The sequence below is a fragment of the Andrographis paniculata genome, unplaced genomic scaffold (assembly GCF_009805555.1).
Source record: "Andrographis paniculata isolate CXL003 unplaced genomic scaffold, ASM980555v1 Contig69END, whole genome shotgun sequence".
In the NCBI taxonomy this organism is placed as follows: Eukaryota; Viridiplantae; Streptophyta; class Magnoliopsida; order Lamiales; family Acanthaceae; genus Andrographis; species Andrographis paniculata.
Genome location: NW_026137605.1, coordinates 996,646 through 1,016,589, shown reverse-complemented (window position 1 = coordinate 1,016,589; position 19,944 = coordinate 996,646). Strand labels below are relative to the sequence as shown.

The 19,944-nt window shown below is 30.8% G+C and overlaps 3 protein-coding genes and 1 pseudogene across 3 annotated transcripts; 3 read left to right on the top strand and 1 right to left on the bottom strand.

The window, feature by feature from the left end:
• The first annotated feature begins 1,537 nt into the window (after positions 1–1,537).
• On the top strand, positions 1,538–6,304 carry LOC127263526 (tRNase Z TRZ2, chloroplastic). Its single transcript, XM_051292605.1, has 8 exons — positions 1,538–1,992; positions 3,303–3,465; positions 3,550–3,620; positions 4,179–4,274; positions 4,380–4,493; positions 5,593–5,661; positions 5,827–5,901; positions 6,015–6,304. The coding sequence occupies exons 1-8, from the start codon at positions 1,609–1,611 to the stop codon at positions 6,102–6,104; spliced, it is 1,062 nt and encodes a 353-aa protein (XP_051148562.1). The 5' UTR covers positions 1,538–1,608; the 3' UTR covers positions 6,105–6,304.
• A 390-nt stretch (positions 6,305–6,694) lies between these two features.
• LOC127263527 (uncharacterized) lies at positions 6,695–8,866 on the bottom strand. The gene is made up of 3 exons (XM_051292606.1): positions 8,455–8,866; positions 7,977–8,226; positions 6,695–7,397 (listed from the first exon to the last, which is right to left on the bottom strand). Exons 1-3 carry the CDS (start codon positions 8,560–8,562, stop codon positions 7,027–7,029), a joined length of 729 nt encoding a protein of 242 aa, XP_051148563.1. The 5' UTR covers positions 8,563–8,866; the 3' UTR covers positions 6,695–7,026.
• Positions 8,667–13,158, top strand: LOC127263583 (probable cation transporter HKT1;4; annotated as a pseudogene).
• A 2,142-nt stretch (positions 13,159–15,300) lies between these two features.
• On the top strand, positions 15,301–17,763 carry LOC127263582 (phospholipase A2-alpha-like). The gene is made up of 4 exons (XM_051292686.1): positions 15,301–15,426; positions 16,533–16,575; positions 16,668–16,793; positions 17,588–17,763. The coding sequence occupies exons 1-4, from the start codon at positions 15,301–15,303 to the stop codon at positions 17,761–17,763; spliced, it is 471 nt and encodes a 156-aa protein (XP_051148643.1).
• The last annotated feature ends 2,181 nt before the right edge of the window (positions 17,764–19,944 follow it).

The following is a 19,944-nucleotide window of genomic DNA, read 5'->3' as shown; positions in this document are numbered from 1 at the left end:
GGAATTTTCATTTTAAATAGTAAAACTTTTAAATTGTCCATAATAATTATTTGATATGATATAAATAAGTATTATATTATTGTATAATTTTGAAAATAATATTTATTTTTGTATAATATAAAAAATATAAAATAAGTATTTTAGTTTAATATTTTTTAAAAAATAATAATTTTGTTTGATTTTAATTTTAATTTTTTAATGTGATATTTGTGAAAAAAATAGTTGTATTTCTTTTAGTAACCTAATGGCCTAAATAGTAAATTATGTAGGATTGTAACACTAGTTTTTCCAAAACATTAATATATCACATATATATTTATTATTTTTAAATTTTTTACATAATTTTTTATAAAAAAATGTTAATATATCAAAAATTCATTTTAAAATTATCTTAAAATAAAAACAAACAAACTTTAAACACCCCGATAGAATGCATGGTTGTCCAATGTTTGAATATTAAATTTATAAATTGAAGAGTAAAATGTTTAAAATTTTATTATACCTCCGTGCACGTCCAATCTATTCATTTGCATTTTGCGTCATTATTTTTAAAATTAAAAATATTTTTATATTTGTATAATTTTTTTTACAATTTTCATTACATTAGTATTATAAGACCTCTATAGAAATATTTATCCATTTTGTTATAATAATTAATATTCAAATATTAACATGCAAAAACTAAATGGATAAATTGGCGGTGGATGGAGGTAGTAATATTTATTGGAATACATATGATATTTTCAATATTAAATTTATTTTTAATATAATATAATATCTGTATCAAATACAATCACATATCAGTAATTAATTAAAATGAGATATTGTTCTCTTCATATGGAAATACTGATATTACTTGAATGGTGTGCTACATCTTATTTTTAGTAGTAGTTTGAAGGCTCTGATTGAATTGCGAATGCCAAAGATTATTTACAAAATTCCAAATCGCTAAACAAAGTCGTATAATTTTAATGAAATCGATCACAAAAGGTTGCGATGTTCACGATTTCAAAGTCAATTGTCGATGGATAACTTACGCGATTGAGCGATTTCTCATTCCGACGCGTCTGATATTGGCCAAGACGTTGGTTCATCTGAAATTGCAAACTCTTCGATGTCTCCATTGCTTGCTGATTGATTGAATGTGGTTGAAATAATGGATTATTGATTCTGCTCACCTTCGTCGATATCCGCCATTAAAGAATGAAGGAGAGTGAAGAATGAAGGATAACATTTCTCCCCTATCGATTGTTGCGTGATATAAAAAGAAAGACGAGGTTTGACATAGTTACATAAATTAAAATTATAATTATACCCTTAATTTAATATTATTTATTAAATTAAAATTTTTAATCCAATACCTAATATGCAATCAGCATAATCATAATACTGATGCTTAATTTCAGCCTCTAATCTCACCCCTAAGGATACTACGACCCCTTAGTCGGTTTATTATAATTTTGGGCCCAGCATAAATATGGGCCCAAATCTCATTATTTAGAAAAACAAACAAATAAACAAGTAAATATTCTGGCACCAAAATAAAATAAGTATGAAATTATAGCCGGATAAAATCTGTTGAGCTGCACCGCCTCTCAAACGCGCATTATGCCAACGGCAACACTGATTCCCGCGCCTCCAAACCTGCTAAGTTCCCGACGTCCTCTGCCGCCGCACGACCGCCGGCGTTGCCTCCAATTCCGAAGCGTGAAGGCGGAGGCGGTGGGAGGAGGCGGAGGCGGTGTTAAGACAGGCTTCCTGTCGGCGATTGGGCGGGCAATTGAGGAGGAGGAATACAGGAAGGCTAGGGCGGAGGTGCAGCGGAGGGGATTTGATTTGGAAGGATACTCAATCGAAGGCGTTTCGATTGGCGGTCACGAAACGTGTGTTATTGTTCCGGAATTGAAGTGCGCTTTCGACATTGGGAGGTGTCCTGCTAGGGCTGTGCACCAGAACTTCGTCTTCATCACGCACGCTCATCTCGACCACATCGTATGGTTTTTCTTCACTTCATTCATTCATTTCTCGTTTTGTTTATTTTAGTTATTTATTTATTTTCTGTTAGTGATGCTTCGATTTCTATGCTGAAACGTTACAGTTGTTTTGGTGCATATTGTTTGTTAACTTTGCTTATGTTGCTACGTAGTTAGAGCTTAAGGCTCTATAGGATTCGTAGTAATGTTTCTTTGCTTGCGTCTTTTTTTTTTCATTTTTTCGGTTAAGTGTAGTGAAACTAAATTAGTTGTGGACATCTTATTTAGGAGCCTACAATAAGCATCTCCCTTAGTTGCAGTTGTTGTTATGCATAACTCTAAGGATAGTTTCAAGACAGGAACACTTTTTGTTAGGTGCGTTTAGTTGCAAATTGTGTGGCGTAGTCGGGAGTTCGATTTTCACATCAACTAGGAATATATTGTTCTTTTTTTGTTTTCATATCGCGATAACCCATAGTCCCTACTCGTCGAATGGGCTCTGAATAGACCCCGCCGAACCTAATATCCTGTAAATAAACCTCCAGGCTCGACAAGTTTAGTCGTGAACCATATGCGGCAAGTGGACCCGAAGGCGTCGAGGGTATAAACCCATGACCGAGACTGATTAGGGATATTTTGTTTGGTTGTAGGTTGGGTGGTATAGTTAGAAGTTCGGTTTTACACCTTTGATTAATGAAATGTTGTCAAGTTGTAAGTTAACTCGTTATATAATATATATTCTATTAAAAGTAAAATAAAAATATGTTTTTAATATTTTAAAAATCATACTTTATTAAAATATATTCTCTCCGTCCGAAAAATTTAGCTCATTTTCTTTGTATTTTTACAAAGAAATGGGATTAAATTTTCCGAACGAATGAAATATTAAATATGGATGTCATTTTGCAATTATTTAATTTTTATAAAATACAAATAAAAATTATATATTTATATATAATTAATATAAATTAGTTTATAAACTATAGAAAATTTTAAATGTATATAAATATATTTTATTTATTGGAAGAGATATAAAAATAGTAGATTATAAGTGACTGCAAAAGAGCTTTGTAAAAAGACTATTAATCTGAGAGATTAATCCACAATTATATAATACATTCAACTCACTGTAAAAGTACATTCGAAGGAACAATTATGTGCATTGCTCTTGTAAAAAACCATCAATGTCCTTATATAGCTAGAGAACTTATTGGCTTGTGAATTATTTGTTTCTTTTGGCTATACTTCTCAACAAAAGCATAGTATTACGAGGCACTAATTTGTCACATTGCAAAGTGTCGTAATATTCTTTGCATTCAATTGATTCAGGGTGGGCTGCCGATGTATATAGCTACTCGGGGTTTATACAACCTGAAGCCCCCTACTGTTTTTGTGCCTCCGTGCATTAAGGAGGATGTTGAGCAGCTAATCGAGATTCATAGGAAAATGGGGCACGTCGATCTGAACATTGATTTGGTAGCCCTGGATGTAGGTAAACCGGTTTATTTTGCTATGATGTTTTCGTGAACAATATAGAGATCTCGTTCTATCATACAAGTTTGGCAATTATTTGTAGGGGAAACATATGAGATGCGGAACGATCTTGTTGTTCGGCCGTTCAAGACACACCATGTTATACCTAGTCAGGTACGGTCTCGTTGTTACTTATGGTTTGTCAGCAGCTGTATTATTTCTGAAGCTACTATGATGTGCGCCTCGACTTGTATTGTACTATGTTTATATACAGATGTATTGCATCGATCATTTTTGTGCATTCGTTCTTAGCATGGCTCCATATAAATAGAAGTGTCGGAAAATTTTGAAAATGGTAAAAAAGTAGAGATATGGTGTAATGTAATGATATTTTATTTTTTAAAAAAAGAATTGCTATCGATAAATAGTGGGTTTGTTTGGTTTTGATTTGCAATTGAATTTTGATTTAAATGGTATTTTAATGTAATATTTTTCTCGTAAACCATGCAGGTTGTATTTGAAATTAACAAATCTAGTGTCAAAAGTTTCAAAATTTTCAAAAATATTTATATAGACAATAGAACGCTAGATGTCATTAACTAATGAATATTTTTTGTGGTTTTAACGCTCGGTGCTTGTGAAATTCTGCAATCTGAAGTCGATTATTAGAACAAATTCTCATGACAGTAGCAGCATATGAGAATTCAATTTTATTTATCTATTTCTTTGCAGGGTTATGTCGTTTACTCTGTTAGAAAGAAGTTGAGAAAGCAATATGTGCATTTAAAAGGAAAACAAATTGAGAAACTAAAGAAGTCTGGAGTTGAGGTGAGGTTAGCTGCTCTTGGGAATATGTATAGCTAATATTCATTACGACATTGTTGCTGTTCGAACTTCAAACTAACACTTCTATGTTGTTTCCTCGTTTTCCAGATCACAGATACTATAATACACCCTGAAGTGGCCTTTACGGGAGACACAATGTCGGACTTTTTCCTCGATCCACACAGCGCTGATGCATTGCGAGCCAAAATTCTCATAACTGAGGTACGCCTCTTTCTTTGTAAAAAGCATTTAAGTAGGCATTTGATTATTTATTCCCCAAATTTTGTTTTTTACTTGTCTTCTGGATTGTTTTCTATGTTTTGGACTTCGATTATTATTTGTTTCCTTTCCTTTTCTTTTTTTTTTTATTTAATGAAATATAGGCATTGATTGTAGATTAGGAAAATTTCTTATAGTGAGACAGTCATTAACATAATCTAATATAGTATCAAAGCCGGAAAGTCTCGTGATATGTTAAAGCTATTTCAGGATTAGTGATTTAAGCATAGTTATGACAATCACCCTTCTCATTACAACCTTGCAATTCTAGATTTGGATCCCTTTGGTGTAATATGTTTTATCTTAGAACACAAATGTATTTTAAATATATTACTTCCATCTTTTTACAGTATTGGATTTCCTCATCTTCATTGGAAAGTGAAATAAGCTACAATGGTGTGGAATTTTGAAGTGTTCCGTAGCCTCTTGAACAGTGTCATAAACAGCGCCCCACAGCCTTTTTACCTTCTCCTATGGCAAGGCGGCGATTTATTCATATTTATTACTTTCTCCGTCCACAAAAATTAGAATATTTGGATCTGATAAAGATACTAAAAAAAATGAATTTTTTATTGATAAAGTAAAAAAAGTAGTTTATGGTATTTTTAAAATTTAGCTAGAAATTAAAGAAATGAGAAAGAGAGAAGTTAATAAAGACAATAACATTTGTTGTAAATAAGTGTAAATAGAGGATAATAGTTGAATATTAGTCTGTTGGCTTTGCTAAAATTAATAATGAAGTAAATTTAATGAACAGATTAAAAAGGAATATGAGAGTAAATTTGACGGACGAAGTGTATTATCTATTAGGATTAATTGTTTGTTTCGTGTTTTTGTTAAAGGAACTTGGGCAATCCTTTTTTTGTTAGTTTGTTGAAAATGTGTTATATATCAATTGTGTATACACACACGCGCGTAATTATGTCTATTAAAAATATATTGATAATTAGCATGTGCGACACAATGCTGTTTTACAACTATGCTTGTGAATGTAATAATATTCTTAATCTAGCTTGAAAGTTAATATCTTATCCATCAACAGGCAACGTTTCTAGATGAAATGGTCAGTGTCGAGCACGCAAGAGAACACGGCCACACCCATCTTTCTGAGGTATTTGAATGTAACCGTTTGTTCGATCTTATCAAGTGTGTGAATGTATCATCACAGGCTGTTTATCAATTATTCGTTTATCCTGAAAAGAATGGCTAGTATATATTCAATCTTCGACGCGGGCCGGCATCTAATCAAGTCTTTAATTATTGTATGGAAACTCAGATCATGGAACACGCACAATGGATTCGCAACAAAGCCCTAGTGTTGACTCATTTTTCATCTCGCTACCATGTTGAGGTAATTGCCTAAAAGCTAGTTTCGTAAATGCTGCTGTTTTTGTTAGCTGTATTTTATAATACTTGCAATTCTCAGTCTAATGCCATAGTACTACTCTAAATGCATATTCATAGGACATTCGGCAAGCAGTTTCGAAGCTGCAGTCTAAGGTTTCCGCTAAAGTAATTGGTTTAACAGAAGGATTCAAGTCGGCGTACACTTAGATCGCTGCAAATTTTGTAAGTTCCTGTATCAATCCATTTTGCATAATGTATCTCAATACTAGTATCGGTTTTTTTCACTAGATGAAATCAGCACCTTAGTTTGCGGTATCAATAGAACCGAATAGAGAGTAATCTATGGGAACATAGAAATCTTATCTTCTTATTTATCCATTAATCTATACAACTTTCAAATTGCTGTACGACTATTGATATGGTCGCCGAATCTTATTATGCAATAGGTTTGAATCACATGCTTTCTACACTAGAAATCTACTGTTAGATTGATTGAAGAAATAAAGAATATGCCAAACCACATAAAGAAATCTATTACGGTGAACTCTTTTATGTAACTCTCTTGAGAACAATTATGTTAAATGACAAAAACCTAAATAAAATATGTTGAATATAGTGCAAAATACATTCAACGATCACAAGATCCGAGTTGCTATGAAACACAAGTATCTAATACTCTACTTGTGATTCGGGAATATTCTACCAATAGCTTTTATATATCGAAGAACAACAAAAATACTATGTAACCATTGTACGTAAATCTCTTGAGAATACTTATGTTAAATGACAACAAACTATAAAAAAATATATATATTCAACAATCATAAGATCCAAGTTGTTAAGAAACACAAGTATCTAATTCTACTTTTACAAATATTCTACCGAATAGCTTCCAATTCTAATTCTAAATTAGCATACCAAGATACATAGTTACAAAAAATGCCTTTTACTAGAGAGATTCCCTATAAGTTGGGGCTTAACATAGGCATGGATTAGACAAAAGTGGCATTTTGATTTTAAGAAACCTATATATCTTCATGCCTATGTAGTCGACGAAATCTAGGTGCATAACATAACATACCTGAATCTATAACAACAAACAATTCCAAAGATGTAAGCCAAGCCAAGCTCACCTGTACCAGGTGATGGGCGTTGTAGAGTTTTGAGGAGGTGATGGAATCAAGCAGTGCTGTTTCTGCCATTGATGAAATTGCTGCTCTAACCCTGCTCCGGTTCCGCCATTAACGTTCCCTTGATCCAAGCCAGGACTGTCCTCGACATCCATGGCTGTTTCTCCTGCCACTTCTTGAGTATCCATCATTTCAGAACTATCAACTTGTTGAGGAAGCAATTCTTCTGCTCCAGGAGTGGGTCTGTGCTGCGGTGCAACCCATGGGACAACAGCACGACATCCGTTGTCTGCGCCGGAGCTATCGTTTTCTTCCTCGTCCCCACCCGTTGGTTTCCAGCCGTCTGACTTGCTAGACAACATCATTTGATCTAAATGACGTGCAAAAACAGGTTATTTGGTAATGAGAACTTTCGACAGTCAGACTTGCAAGAAAGCTATCCTCTAACCGGTAGAATGGATTTAAAAATTCTTTACAGTTCCTTGTTCCAACATTTGCACATCGAAAACTATCCTCTACCATCATTCCCTACATTCAAATTCAAAATACTCCCTACAGTCGAGCATGCTTGTATATGAACTTAAAATTTATGCATATTCAAGCTTAGGACTTAATTATCATCCCTACACATAAAGGGGGAAACAGAGTCCTTAACTAGTTTTCAGTTCGGCTATCAGATCACATTAAAGACTATCGAAACATATACTTTCTAAACAAGTTGATCGAAATTTCCTGAGGCAAAACATCTTTCTTCTACCTAAAGCCAGAAATCAATGAAACGCAGCTGGCAATATGCAAAATCAAACTCGGAAACTACCAAAAAAAGGGGAAAAAAGCATAAAAAACAACTTCAATCCACAAAGACACACATAAAAAATCAACAGGTCCTCATTCATGCATAGCAACGGATTAATCCTTCAAAAGGATTGCAATCACGATGAACACTTACTTTTGAACCCCAAAATCAGATTAGGCGAGACAGAGAAATTGGACGGAGATTGGACAAGCGGATTCGCAGACATTGGCTTAAATAATACGATTGCCCTCTCTTCATTACTTGGCTCGTTTGGTAACTCCTCAATCCTTATACCGCAGGAATAATTACTGACATAACTCTGTTCATCGGGGAGAGGTTCTTCAATCTCAATAGGAATCTCACATTCTTCCTCCTCGATTATAGGCGGAAGCTGCTCAGCATCCTAAATTTATAACACAAGAAAATTTACTCCAACTCAGATACTTAAATTGCAGATTGCGTTATGAGTACACAGTAAATGTGTGAAAAACAAAACCCTAAAATTAAGAGCATTCTAGCTGCGTTGGAGCAAAATTTGATCAGATTCAAAATTTCGAAAAATTCAAATAATCAGAAGCAGAGTAGGTGAACACAAATATGTACAAACTCATGAGATTTAGTGAAACGTCACCAGTCGTCGGATTTTTCTGGCCGGAGAAGAAAGGGAGAAGTCGGAGAAATCATCGCTGACATCTTCTAGGTCTTTCCTTTTCAATCTCGCCGGGAAACAATCCTTCATGCTGGAGATTCTTCAATTCCGCAAACTGCAAACCTCGAGGTGGATGAAAACGGGGGCCAGGCAGTCGGAATAAGTCGAATCCAATCCAGTTGTCGGCACCGGAGATGGGGATCGAGGGAAGGGAGAAATTGGAAGGCGGAAACGAGAAAGTGGGAAGCAGTGTGGTGATGGATGGGATGGGAGAGAAGGTTGTGATAGAAAGTTGTAGAAGCTGCATAGGCAGCAATGGCGGATTATTGTAGATGATTGTTTCCAGAATTCTCCAGAAACGGCAGGAACCTCCGCTCACCGATCCGTATGTAAGTATGTACTGTGTACGTCGTGTATATGTAAATTGTTTTAAAATTAATTTGAAATTAGATATATTTTTTTAAAATTTTAATTTAAATAATATTTTTATATGATTATTATAAAAAAAAATTATATATTTTTGTTCTCCTTTTGAGTTAGAAAAAAATTAATTTGATTTTGATATTAAAATCTATTTGTTCCAAGATGTTTTGTGAATTTTTTTTTGTTTTTGTTTTTAAAAAATACATAATTCAAATAATAAGTTTCGATATTCCGAATGATTCTATGACTTCTTAAAATAGCTAATCAATTGTTCGATAGTGTAAAAAATATATAATTGAACACACTCATTTTGTTCTCCGTTATAAGTGATTAAAAATCCTATTCTATTATAATTCTCTCATAAACTTCTAAAACAAAATGATCATATACATTTTGATATTAAAATTCAAACTCTCACCAAATAGTAAAAAGATAGTGATATAGTTGTTTCTTTACATAAACAGAAACATACATACTATTTATGCCAAGATAAAAAAAATATTGTTGATGTCGATTTTCAACAATAAAAAGTAAAACTCGAAAATAGAAATTATCTTCGAATTTGATTAAAATAAATGCATGATAATTAAGAATCTCTAGACACCGTACGATACATAAATAAAATAGAAAAAATAACTACTACAGACAGTAAAAGTAAATGGTGATTCTCAAAAAAAAAAAATTCAGTGAATTTGATGTTGATTGAATATAGTTTTTTTTAATCGTGAAAAGACCTATTTAAAACCTATGTCAACCGCCGCAACCAGGTCATGCTTTCATATCCGCCCGTCGGTTGTAACTTCTCTCAACCGTCTTAGAATTGCCTTTTGTCCGACCTGCACACCTGCCGCTCAGTCTCCTCTTGCCCGTCTTCCATTTGTCCGACCTCCGTATCATCCATTTCTTCCTCCGACTTCATTTTGTCCGACTTCGTATAGACCATTTTATCCTTCTTCGCCCGACTTTATTTTGTTCGATCTCTGTATCCATCGCTTACTTAATTTATAATTTCTCTCGGCCCGAACTTATTTAAGACCCTGCTACATTTATCAGGCCAATTGGACTATACATTAGTCCAATTTGTAGGCCCATTCAAAAACCCTAGACCCATTCAAAAACCCTACATATTGATTTTTCCAAGTCAACAAATATATATATATATATTCATATACAAATAAATAAAATATTTTGTATTAATTGAAACTATATATATTATAGAAATCAACATATAAATAAATTATGAGCACATAATTTCGACCAAGACAACCTATAATTTATTAATTAAAATTATATCTAATCTGTCTATTTATTATGTGCTGATTAAAAAAATCAATACCATAAATATATAATTTATTAATTAAAATTTTATCTAATGTCTATTTACTATGTGCTAATTAAAAAAGTCAATACCATAAATCAGTGCCATATTGATTTGCTCCGTACCTTTTCCTTACATATATATATATATATATATACCACATTCTATACAAGGTTTATCTATGAACGCCAACTTACAACAATAATCATTCATAATATCCTTACAAGAAGACTCTCTACCTCAAAAATGACCGACTTGTCTTATTACATAAACAAGGCACGGAAATCTCTTCCTTGTTCACCTCTAGTTACTGTCAACAACTGCAAAATCTCCCCCCTATTTTGATCACCATCTTATTCTACGTCTCGCTCTACCTCTCGGATTTTGCGATCCTCAAATCTTTGAACCTGAGGGCAAAGTACCTCTTGGGTTTCGCAATCCTCGAATCTTTGAACCTGAGGACAACCTTTGCGCCGAGGAACATAGACTTGTTCTTCACCTCTGTCTCGGCAACAATTGTGTCCAGCATGACCGTCGAAATGGAGGCCTATTAGAACTCACAGCTCGCCGTTCTTACCCTCTCGATGTTTCTAGGCAGCAACGTTTTCTTACCCATGGCGGGGCTTTTTTTAAGGAATCCGAAGATTATTACAACGCGGGACGCTAGTAAGGAAATCGAACTAGCAGTCCTAACCCATCGTTCCATCCCACCAATTACTTAGAGTTGCCGCGAGATAGCTCTGCTACGAGCAATCAATTCATAATGACGGCTCGATCATATTTCTCAAATTTGTACTTCTAGGTTATCTTCTAGTGAAGGCATCTAAAACCCAGTGCCATTTGGATCGGTGGATTTGGCATTGGCTCCCTCTAACCAATACAGTGCAACGCCAAAAAATGGAGCTGCTTTTTTTTTTTTTCGAATTTTTTATTTATTTAATTTTAATTTTTAAATTTATTTTTTATTTTTTAGGTTTTTTAAAAAATTATTGTAAATTATAAATATAAAAAATTGTTTAAAATAATAGACAAAATAAAATATTTGAAGAATATTTAAAAAAATTAGCTGCTTAAAACTGTAAAAATAGAATGTATAGATTGGAGATGGTATAACGGAGGCGAAGTATTTATTGCAGAATACGAAAGAAATCGGGTGCGTTCACTTGCTTCGTTGTCTGCAATCTGCACTTCTGGCAATTACAGTCTCCGGGTTTGTCCTAATAGGGTTTACGATGTTCTATTCCATGGAATAGCATTCATCAGCCTTAACTGGAATGACTTCTTACGAGAAAGCCGTCACCGCACTTTTTTATCTGTGAGTTCTCGGCATTCCCTGTCGATCTTTCAGCCATCGCCCCGGCCATACTGGTTTTCTTCGCCTTCATGATGTTAGTCTCTCTCTCTCTCTCTCTCTACTCTAATGCTTTAGAAAAATTACTGCCAAGTGACTATCTCACTTCAAGACTTAAACTAAATGTCTATTTTTGTCATGTATTTGACCTCTTTTATCATTTTATAACTTTAAATAGATTAAGAAATTTTTCTTTTAGCTAAAATGGTCATCCGGTGCCGGGCTCGCCACACTGGTCCGTCGTTGTTGACGTGGTGGCGATTGACATGTCATCGCCACGTAAATGCTAAGTCGAAATATCATTTTAGTGAAAAATTTCTACTTGCAGGACTATTTTCACACATAGTTCATTTAAAGTCTTAAAAATGATAAAATAAGTCATACGAAACTTAAAAAATAATTTACCAAAACATTATATAAAAAAAGTTCACGTGTCGCTGACATGGCATCTATGGCGATGTCATGTCAGCAACGGAGGCCAGTGCTGCGAGTCCGGTAAAGAGGATCACTTTGGCGAAAATTTTCTACTTATAGAATTATTTTCAAATAAAGTCCACTTAAATCTTGAAATAATAAAAAAGATCGGATACAATACTGTAGTCAACCAACAATTGATGAACTTCAACAGTTACCTTCCTCCATATACTTCATTTCTACCAATTAAGGGAGGCAATGGAAGTCCTGCGCTAGAGGCGGGACATGGAAAAAAGGGGAGAACATGTATACTAGAGAATCTAGTTTTTTCACAGATTACTTATCTGGTTATTGCCGTCATTCTAATATGCATTATAGAAAGGAGAAGTCTCGAGGAGGATCCAATCAACTTCAGTGTTTTGAATATCACATTCGAGGTGATAAGGTAAGCCAAAAATGCAATGTCTCTACTCTTAAGCATAACCGCTACAAGAAATGATGAACACCACACATGGTGTTGATCACCCACAAGAATATCGAGCCGGCTAACAATAACATCAAGTAAAAATTCTTAACACTAATATGAGCCTAGATATGTTTCAAATTTCCATGATAAGACCTAAATGACAATCATTGAAAGCTACTCAATCCTTTCCAATGGCCAAGATTCCTAAGAAATGTCCCTTTTCTAACAGCACTAATTAACTGAAAAAATCAAGATAACTTATGGAGTAAATAGAATATTCTCAAAATCGATAAACACTACAAGCTCAAAGTGAATGTTTTTAACAGCAGATTTTGTGATTATTACAGTGCCTATGGGAATGTGGGGTTCAATACAGGATACAGTTGTGAGCGTCGACTAAGTTCAGATTCAAGCTGTGTAAACAAATGGTATGGATTTTCGGGAAGATGGAGGGACCAGGGTAAGATACTCCTAATCATTGTCATGTTTTTCGGTAGACTGAAGATGTTCAGCAAGAACTGGGGTCAAGCTTGGATACTACTATGACGATCATCACTAAACATCCAATAGGAGGCTTGATGCTGCTTGTTGTTACATAGTTTTGGATTGTGTAGGTAAAGACACTGCAATTTTCTTCCACTTTGAACAGGATTAACTTAAGTTACGACTAATGCAATTATACAGAAAGTTCTTCCCCACTCTGTTTATGACCTAACTTGCAATCAGTGCTTAATCAAATTAGGGTATGAAAAGTACCAAATCCACGATGTGTATGTATGTACAGCGAAATCCACTTTCAGAGATTCAAATTCCATGGATATAATGAAGATCAATGCGCAAATATCAGACTCTGGACTATGAAAAATGATTGAAAATCAGAATAAATTTAGTCAAACATACGCAACATACCACAGATAGTGGAAATCGCTACAGCTACGCCTCACCTCGCATCAGCATTCCAATCGAATCGAATAGCTTCTGAAGAAAAATCTCCCCCAAATCAATTAACCTAATAATGAGGAACGCGCAGGAAAACATCAATCATTGGATCAACAAACACAAAACAGGGATAAATGATGCCTGGACAAAACTGAATTGACGTAACATGGTTCCGATCAAAAAGAAAACTGAATTGACGTAACTTGCCGTAATTGTTGATCGACTGCTCTCCTGCACTGAAGATCGAGCAAAACGTGTAAATAGACCCTTTGTGGGCTTACATTTGAAAATATCTTCTGATTGAAATTAGGTGGGTTTGTTTAGAGATTTGGATTTTGAGTTGTATTTCAATAGTAAAAATGAATAGTAAAAATGAATAGTTGTATGATGTGATATAAATGAGTGTCGATACGATACGTAAAATTGATTTTTAATATAATATAAAAAATAAAAAATAAGTGTTTTATTTGATTTTTTTTTTAGAAAAAATGAGATGAATAGTAAAATTTTGGCAAAATCTTACAAACGAACACACAAACGAAAAATATATTTTTGATATAATAATTTTTAGAAATAATTTTTTCAATAACGAATGCAAAATTCGAAAAAAGAATTAGTAAATAAAATGAATTTCACTAACAAATCATAAATAGTTTACTTATCATTTTTGTTCGTTTCAAAACAATATTCTTGTTTCCATAAATAACTATATCATCGTAAAACTATTAGTAGTTTTAATTAGATGACATATATTAATTGCAAAATAAAACAATAGTCTTGTCTACATTAGATAATAGAAAAAAAAATAGTTTAGGCTATGTTTCTTTTTATTAATTGATGATGAATATATAATTTTAAAAGACAATAGTATAATTTCATTTTGTGCTTAGCACAAACAAAACAACAAATATTAATTGATATCTCATCATCTAATGCAATCTGAGTTTAGGCTATGTTTCTTTTTATTAGTTTGAAAAAAAAAAAAAATTAGCTTGGATATAATATTAAAATAATGTCATCTCTCTCTGTCCCATAACAAAATATTTATTTTTTCATTTTAGTTTGTCACATAACAAAGTATCAATTTTTTTTAAGTAATTGTACTATCTATCTAACATTACAAATATCCTTACAACTTACAATATATTAAACAAATGTCATTACATTTATATCACACATACTAATAAGGTTATTTTAGTCATTTCTACTTTATTCTTACTATATCCCAATATAATACTAATATTTTTAAAACTATATGCAAAAATCAAATGGATACTTCTTTATGGGAATGAGAGAGTATAATTTTCAAAATTGATTTAAATATGGTATTAAAATAATGTATAATAAGATATTTTGTGAATAAATAAATAAACGTAGAATCCAAATAGTAAAATACTAAGGGTGTGTTTGTTTGGGGATTTGATTGGATTTATACTATTAATCCAATTTTTTTCCCCCAAAAAACATCAAATCAAACACTTATTTTTTATTTTTTATATTATACTAAAAATCAATTTTACATTCAAAACATCACATCAACACTTATTTATATCGCATCATAGAACTATTCAAATTCAAAATTTTTACTATTCAAATCCCAACTCAAAATCCAAACCCTCAAACAAACACACCCTAAGTTTATTGTCAAATAAACAAATTCTAAGAACAAAAGTTAGAATCTTACAAATAAATACACATAATAATTAATTAATTATTTCAAGAACCTAACATTAGAGAAAACTTAGGAAGTTCTCATTATGGCCATATAAGCCACCCTCGTTTATCTCACTACCTTCACAATTTTCGCACATCATCGGTCTTCATTCCTCGCTATTTTTTCATTCATACAAAATATACTATAATCATAACTTAGCCAACTTAGCCATTTGTTTCTTCTTCTCCGACCTTTCTTCTCCAATGGCTTCTCCGACACAATTATTGAATTTTTCATTTATTGTCACGGCCCTCGTCCTAGGCTTCTGCGGCGCTCCCATATCCGCCCTTAATGTTGGGATTCGTGCACATGACGATAACCTTGATTTCGTAAGTTATTAATAAAAAAAAATGTATCTTAATTATATTGAATTATTATATTTGAAATAGTATCTACGTACCTTCAAATGTATCATCGATCTCGTAGTAATATCATTATTATTTTAGTCATTTAAATAAATTTGTATAAAAATAATTTTAAATAAGAAAAAAAATATATATTTATGTGATACTAAGATATTGCTATATGTGTACCTCCATAGCTAATATAGACTAGCTACATACATTAAAGCATGTAATACTAAAATTTGTATTTATCTTATCTCCGTCCGCGTGTAATGGTTACATTTATATTTTGCATCATTGTACTTAACATTAAAAATATTTGTATAATTTTTTATACAAATTTTTTTCTAATAGTATTATAAGATACTGGTGGAAGTATTTTTGCCATTTTTTCTTAATTTGTACTATATTTTAATATAATAATGAATATTCAAATATCACACGCAAAAAATAAATGAGAACCTTAGAGCCGAACGAAAATAGTATTTGACAATTCCATGTCAATTTTGAAGGTACCATGTTAGTGCTCATAGTAATATTTCGATACAAGAACACTTTTAATTAAGTGGTTACAAATTACATAGTCTACTTTAAAAAATAAACAAACAAAACAAAACAAAACAAAATACTCCCTTCGTCCCAATACAATAGTCATGTTTATCATTTTTGTTCGTTCCAAAATAATAGTCTCATTTTCATAAATAACCATATCACTATGAAACTACTTTTATTTTTTCATTATTATTACACAACTGTCACTACTTTTTACACTAATACACTCGCAAGACAAAAAAGTCTTTTACCTATACTTTTTACCCACTGTCAATATAATATCAATATTTCTTAAATCTCGTCTCGAACACAATCCGTACTATAGTTCTGAAACGGGGGAGTAATAAATACCACATAAGAAATTGAAATCATACTTCCTTTAAATTATAAAAAAAAAAAAAAAAAAAAAAAAAAAAAAAAAAATCAAATATATTTCTCCCATTACAAAATATTATTGCAACAACAAAATTACAAGAATCATTATTTTAAATTTATGCTCTTAATATATTTTATCTTCAATTATTTCATTTGCTCTGCAGACCAGTAAATGCAGTTCATATTGCGAATCAATGTTTTGTGATGGTAATTAAACTTTATATATATATATATATATTAATTTAAATAAAATTTTGAAATATATTTGAAATAAACGAATTAAATTGGGTATTGTTCAGCTGCTCCATTCTTGAGATATGGAAAGTATTGTGGACTAATGTACACCGGGTGCCCCGGCGAGGAGCCGTGCGATGAGCTCGACGATTGCTGCATGAAACACGACGACTGTATTACCAACATGGGTAGTAAGTTTTCCGACTTTTATCATCTCATTTTACATATTTAATATTTTATTAAAAATATATTTTAATAAAAATAAAAATAAAAATTCGAAATTATTAATTATATTTTTATATACTTAATTTTATATATTATATACTATCAATATAATAGTCTTATTTATCATTTCCATAAATATTCATATTATCATGAAATTATTCATATTTTTTTATTACTATTACACAAATGTCACTGCTTTTTACACTAATACACTTACAATGGCAAAAAAGTCTTTTAGATATAACTTTTTAATCAACCGTCAATATAATATCAATATTCCTTAAATCTCGTGTTCAATCCAAATAAAATTGTAATTTTGGGACGAACGGAGTATACTTTTAATATTATAAAACAATTATAAAAATTAAAAGAAAATTTAAAAAATCATAAAAAGAAAATTAAATTTTCAGAATTTTCGATTTGGTTCGAATGTTTTAATTCGGATTTTCAAATTTTGAATTTTTATTATTTCGATTCGATTCCAGTTGATTTTTTCAAAAAAATAGGGTGGTGTGTTTGTGGATTTTAGTTTTGGATTTGGATTTTTTAATAGTAAAAATTTGAATTTGAATAATTGTAATATCATATAAATAGATGTTGATGTGGTGTCTTGAATATAAAATAAATTTATAATATAATATTAAAAAAATAATTATTTGATGTGATAATTTTATTTTTTTTTTAAAAAAAATCTCAATAGTAAAAAGTTGCGGTAAAATCCAAGTAGAACACAATCTTATATTTTGGTATGTGCATCCAGATGAGTACTTGAGCCAGAAATGCAACAAGGCGCTACTGCAATGCTTGGCGGCGTTCAGGAAATCACATGCGAATCCTTTTAAAGGTAACTCTTGCAACATAAACGACGTCGTTCGAGTCATTAATGAAACCATCTCCGCTGCCGTTACTGCTGGCATCATTTTGGGGAAACCCTAGTTGCTTACTATTTAGGACTTGTTTGGATTGTTTCTGTGTTTTTTTTTTTTTTTTCCCAAAAAAATTATTATTATGTTATTTTTCAAGATCAACGACTACTTTGTATGTACAAGGGGACAGCATATTATGTTTAACATGTGTTGTAAGAATAGAAGTTATATATTAAAAATTAATATTCATTTCGTATCAAAAGAGTTATTTTATTTTTTTATTTTCGTCTGTCTCACAGCAATTGATATATTTCCTTATTTAGTAACTGTATTCTGACTTTATAACAAAATTATTCTTAATTTTTCAAATTACCTCTAACTATGACTCTAACCTACTTTTTAAAATCTTTGGCATTTTAAATTTTTACATTCTACTTTACGTCAACTTTCAATTAAATACTATTATTTTTTAATTACTGTGTCAACTTCTAACAAGACACTAGAACAGAGGGGGTATATGTTTTTTTTATCATTATTTCATGTGTTGTTTACTAGAATGTAATATGTATTCAGCACTATACTTAATTATATATTAATTTAGCCCTGTAAAAAAATTATAATTACATTTATATTTCAAAACTTATTCAACCATCTTCTAATAAAAAACTAATTTAACACTATTCATCAAACATAAATTTTAATAAAAATATAATATTTTTTTTAATAAAATAAAATATCAAAATATTATTTAAATAGATTTAAATTAAAATTTTATTTCAAATCAATTTCAAATTATAATCAAATTTATTGAAATATGCATTCAATCTTAGACTATATAAGATTATTTTCTTTCTTAAAATCAAATTTGGATATTCAATGCAAAAATTTAAAAATTATGTCAAATTTTGAGATGCTAAATGCGAACTTTAAAAAGTGATCTATATAGCTGATAAATATTAGGATAATATTTATTAATACAATTATACAATTATCTTTGTAAAAAATAATAATTATAATTATAAATATAAATGTTTGTTTAGTTTGAAATATTTTCTTATGTAAAATGTAAATAATCTTGACGTATTTGAATGGTTGATTTTATAAAAAAAATATATGTATATAATATAATTAAATTATATATATTATGAATCATACCAACAAAAAAACAATTTAAGTGAACACATATTTAAAAATTATCATCAATTATCCTAATTAGTACATTATAGCAGTTTTCTTTAAATATATATATATATTATCATTTCTTCTTTAATATATATATTTTTTCATTCTTCTTTTTTCCTCCGTAAAAGTAATAAGTTTTACAAACTTAAAAAAAATAATAAAAATAAAAATAAAAAATAAAATCGATGAACACATAAAAAAACAAAACATTAAACAGCCGGTAGAAGTAGATGTGGGCGCATTTATATTTTTTCATAAAAAACAAAACATTAAATAACCGGTTCATATTAAAAATCGGGCGATTCATGATTATACTTATCCAAACGATTCGAATAGTTGGTTTTGATTTGTCCAAAAGGTTAAACCGAAACCAAAGCTTCTAAGTCAACGTTTTCAATTGAAATTGCTAATTTAAATTTCGATTTTAACGATTTCAGTTTAAAATTTTCCGGTTCCAATTTTTACAATTGTTTTGTATTTATCATTTTTTAAATTTTTATATTTTCTAATTTTTGTAAGTTTAATTTTATTAAAAAATTGTCAATTCTGATTATGACTTTATTTAGATATACGTGTTACTTTTATGTGTAAAAAAATTATATAAATAATAATAAAAAAATTCTACAATTTTATATATCCTATAAATATATATAAATCAATAAATAATCTAGTTAAATTTATGAAAATATATATAAATCAATATTTGAAATCAATTGAAGTAAATTCTGTCTATAATTTTTCTTTTAAAATACATAAAAATTCATATATTTCTAAAAGTTAAAAGAAAAAAAAAAATCAATAAAATTCTAATTAGATATGCTCTCTTACTTTCATTTCAAAAATAAAACTCTTAAGAAAAAGTTAAATAAATTTCATCCAAACAAAATGTTGATAATTCAAGGTCATTAGTTTGTTTGGTTTTGATTTGAGTTTGAGATTTTTAAATAGTATTTAGGATGTGTTTGTTTGGGGGTTTGGATTTTGAGTGGAGATTTGAATAATAAAAATTGTGAATTTAAATAGTCGTATGATGTGATATAAATAGGTGTTGATGTGATGTTTTGAATGT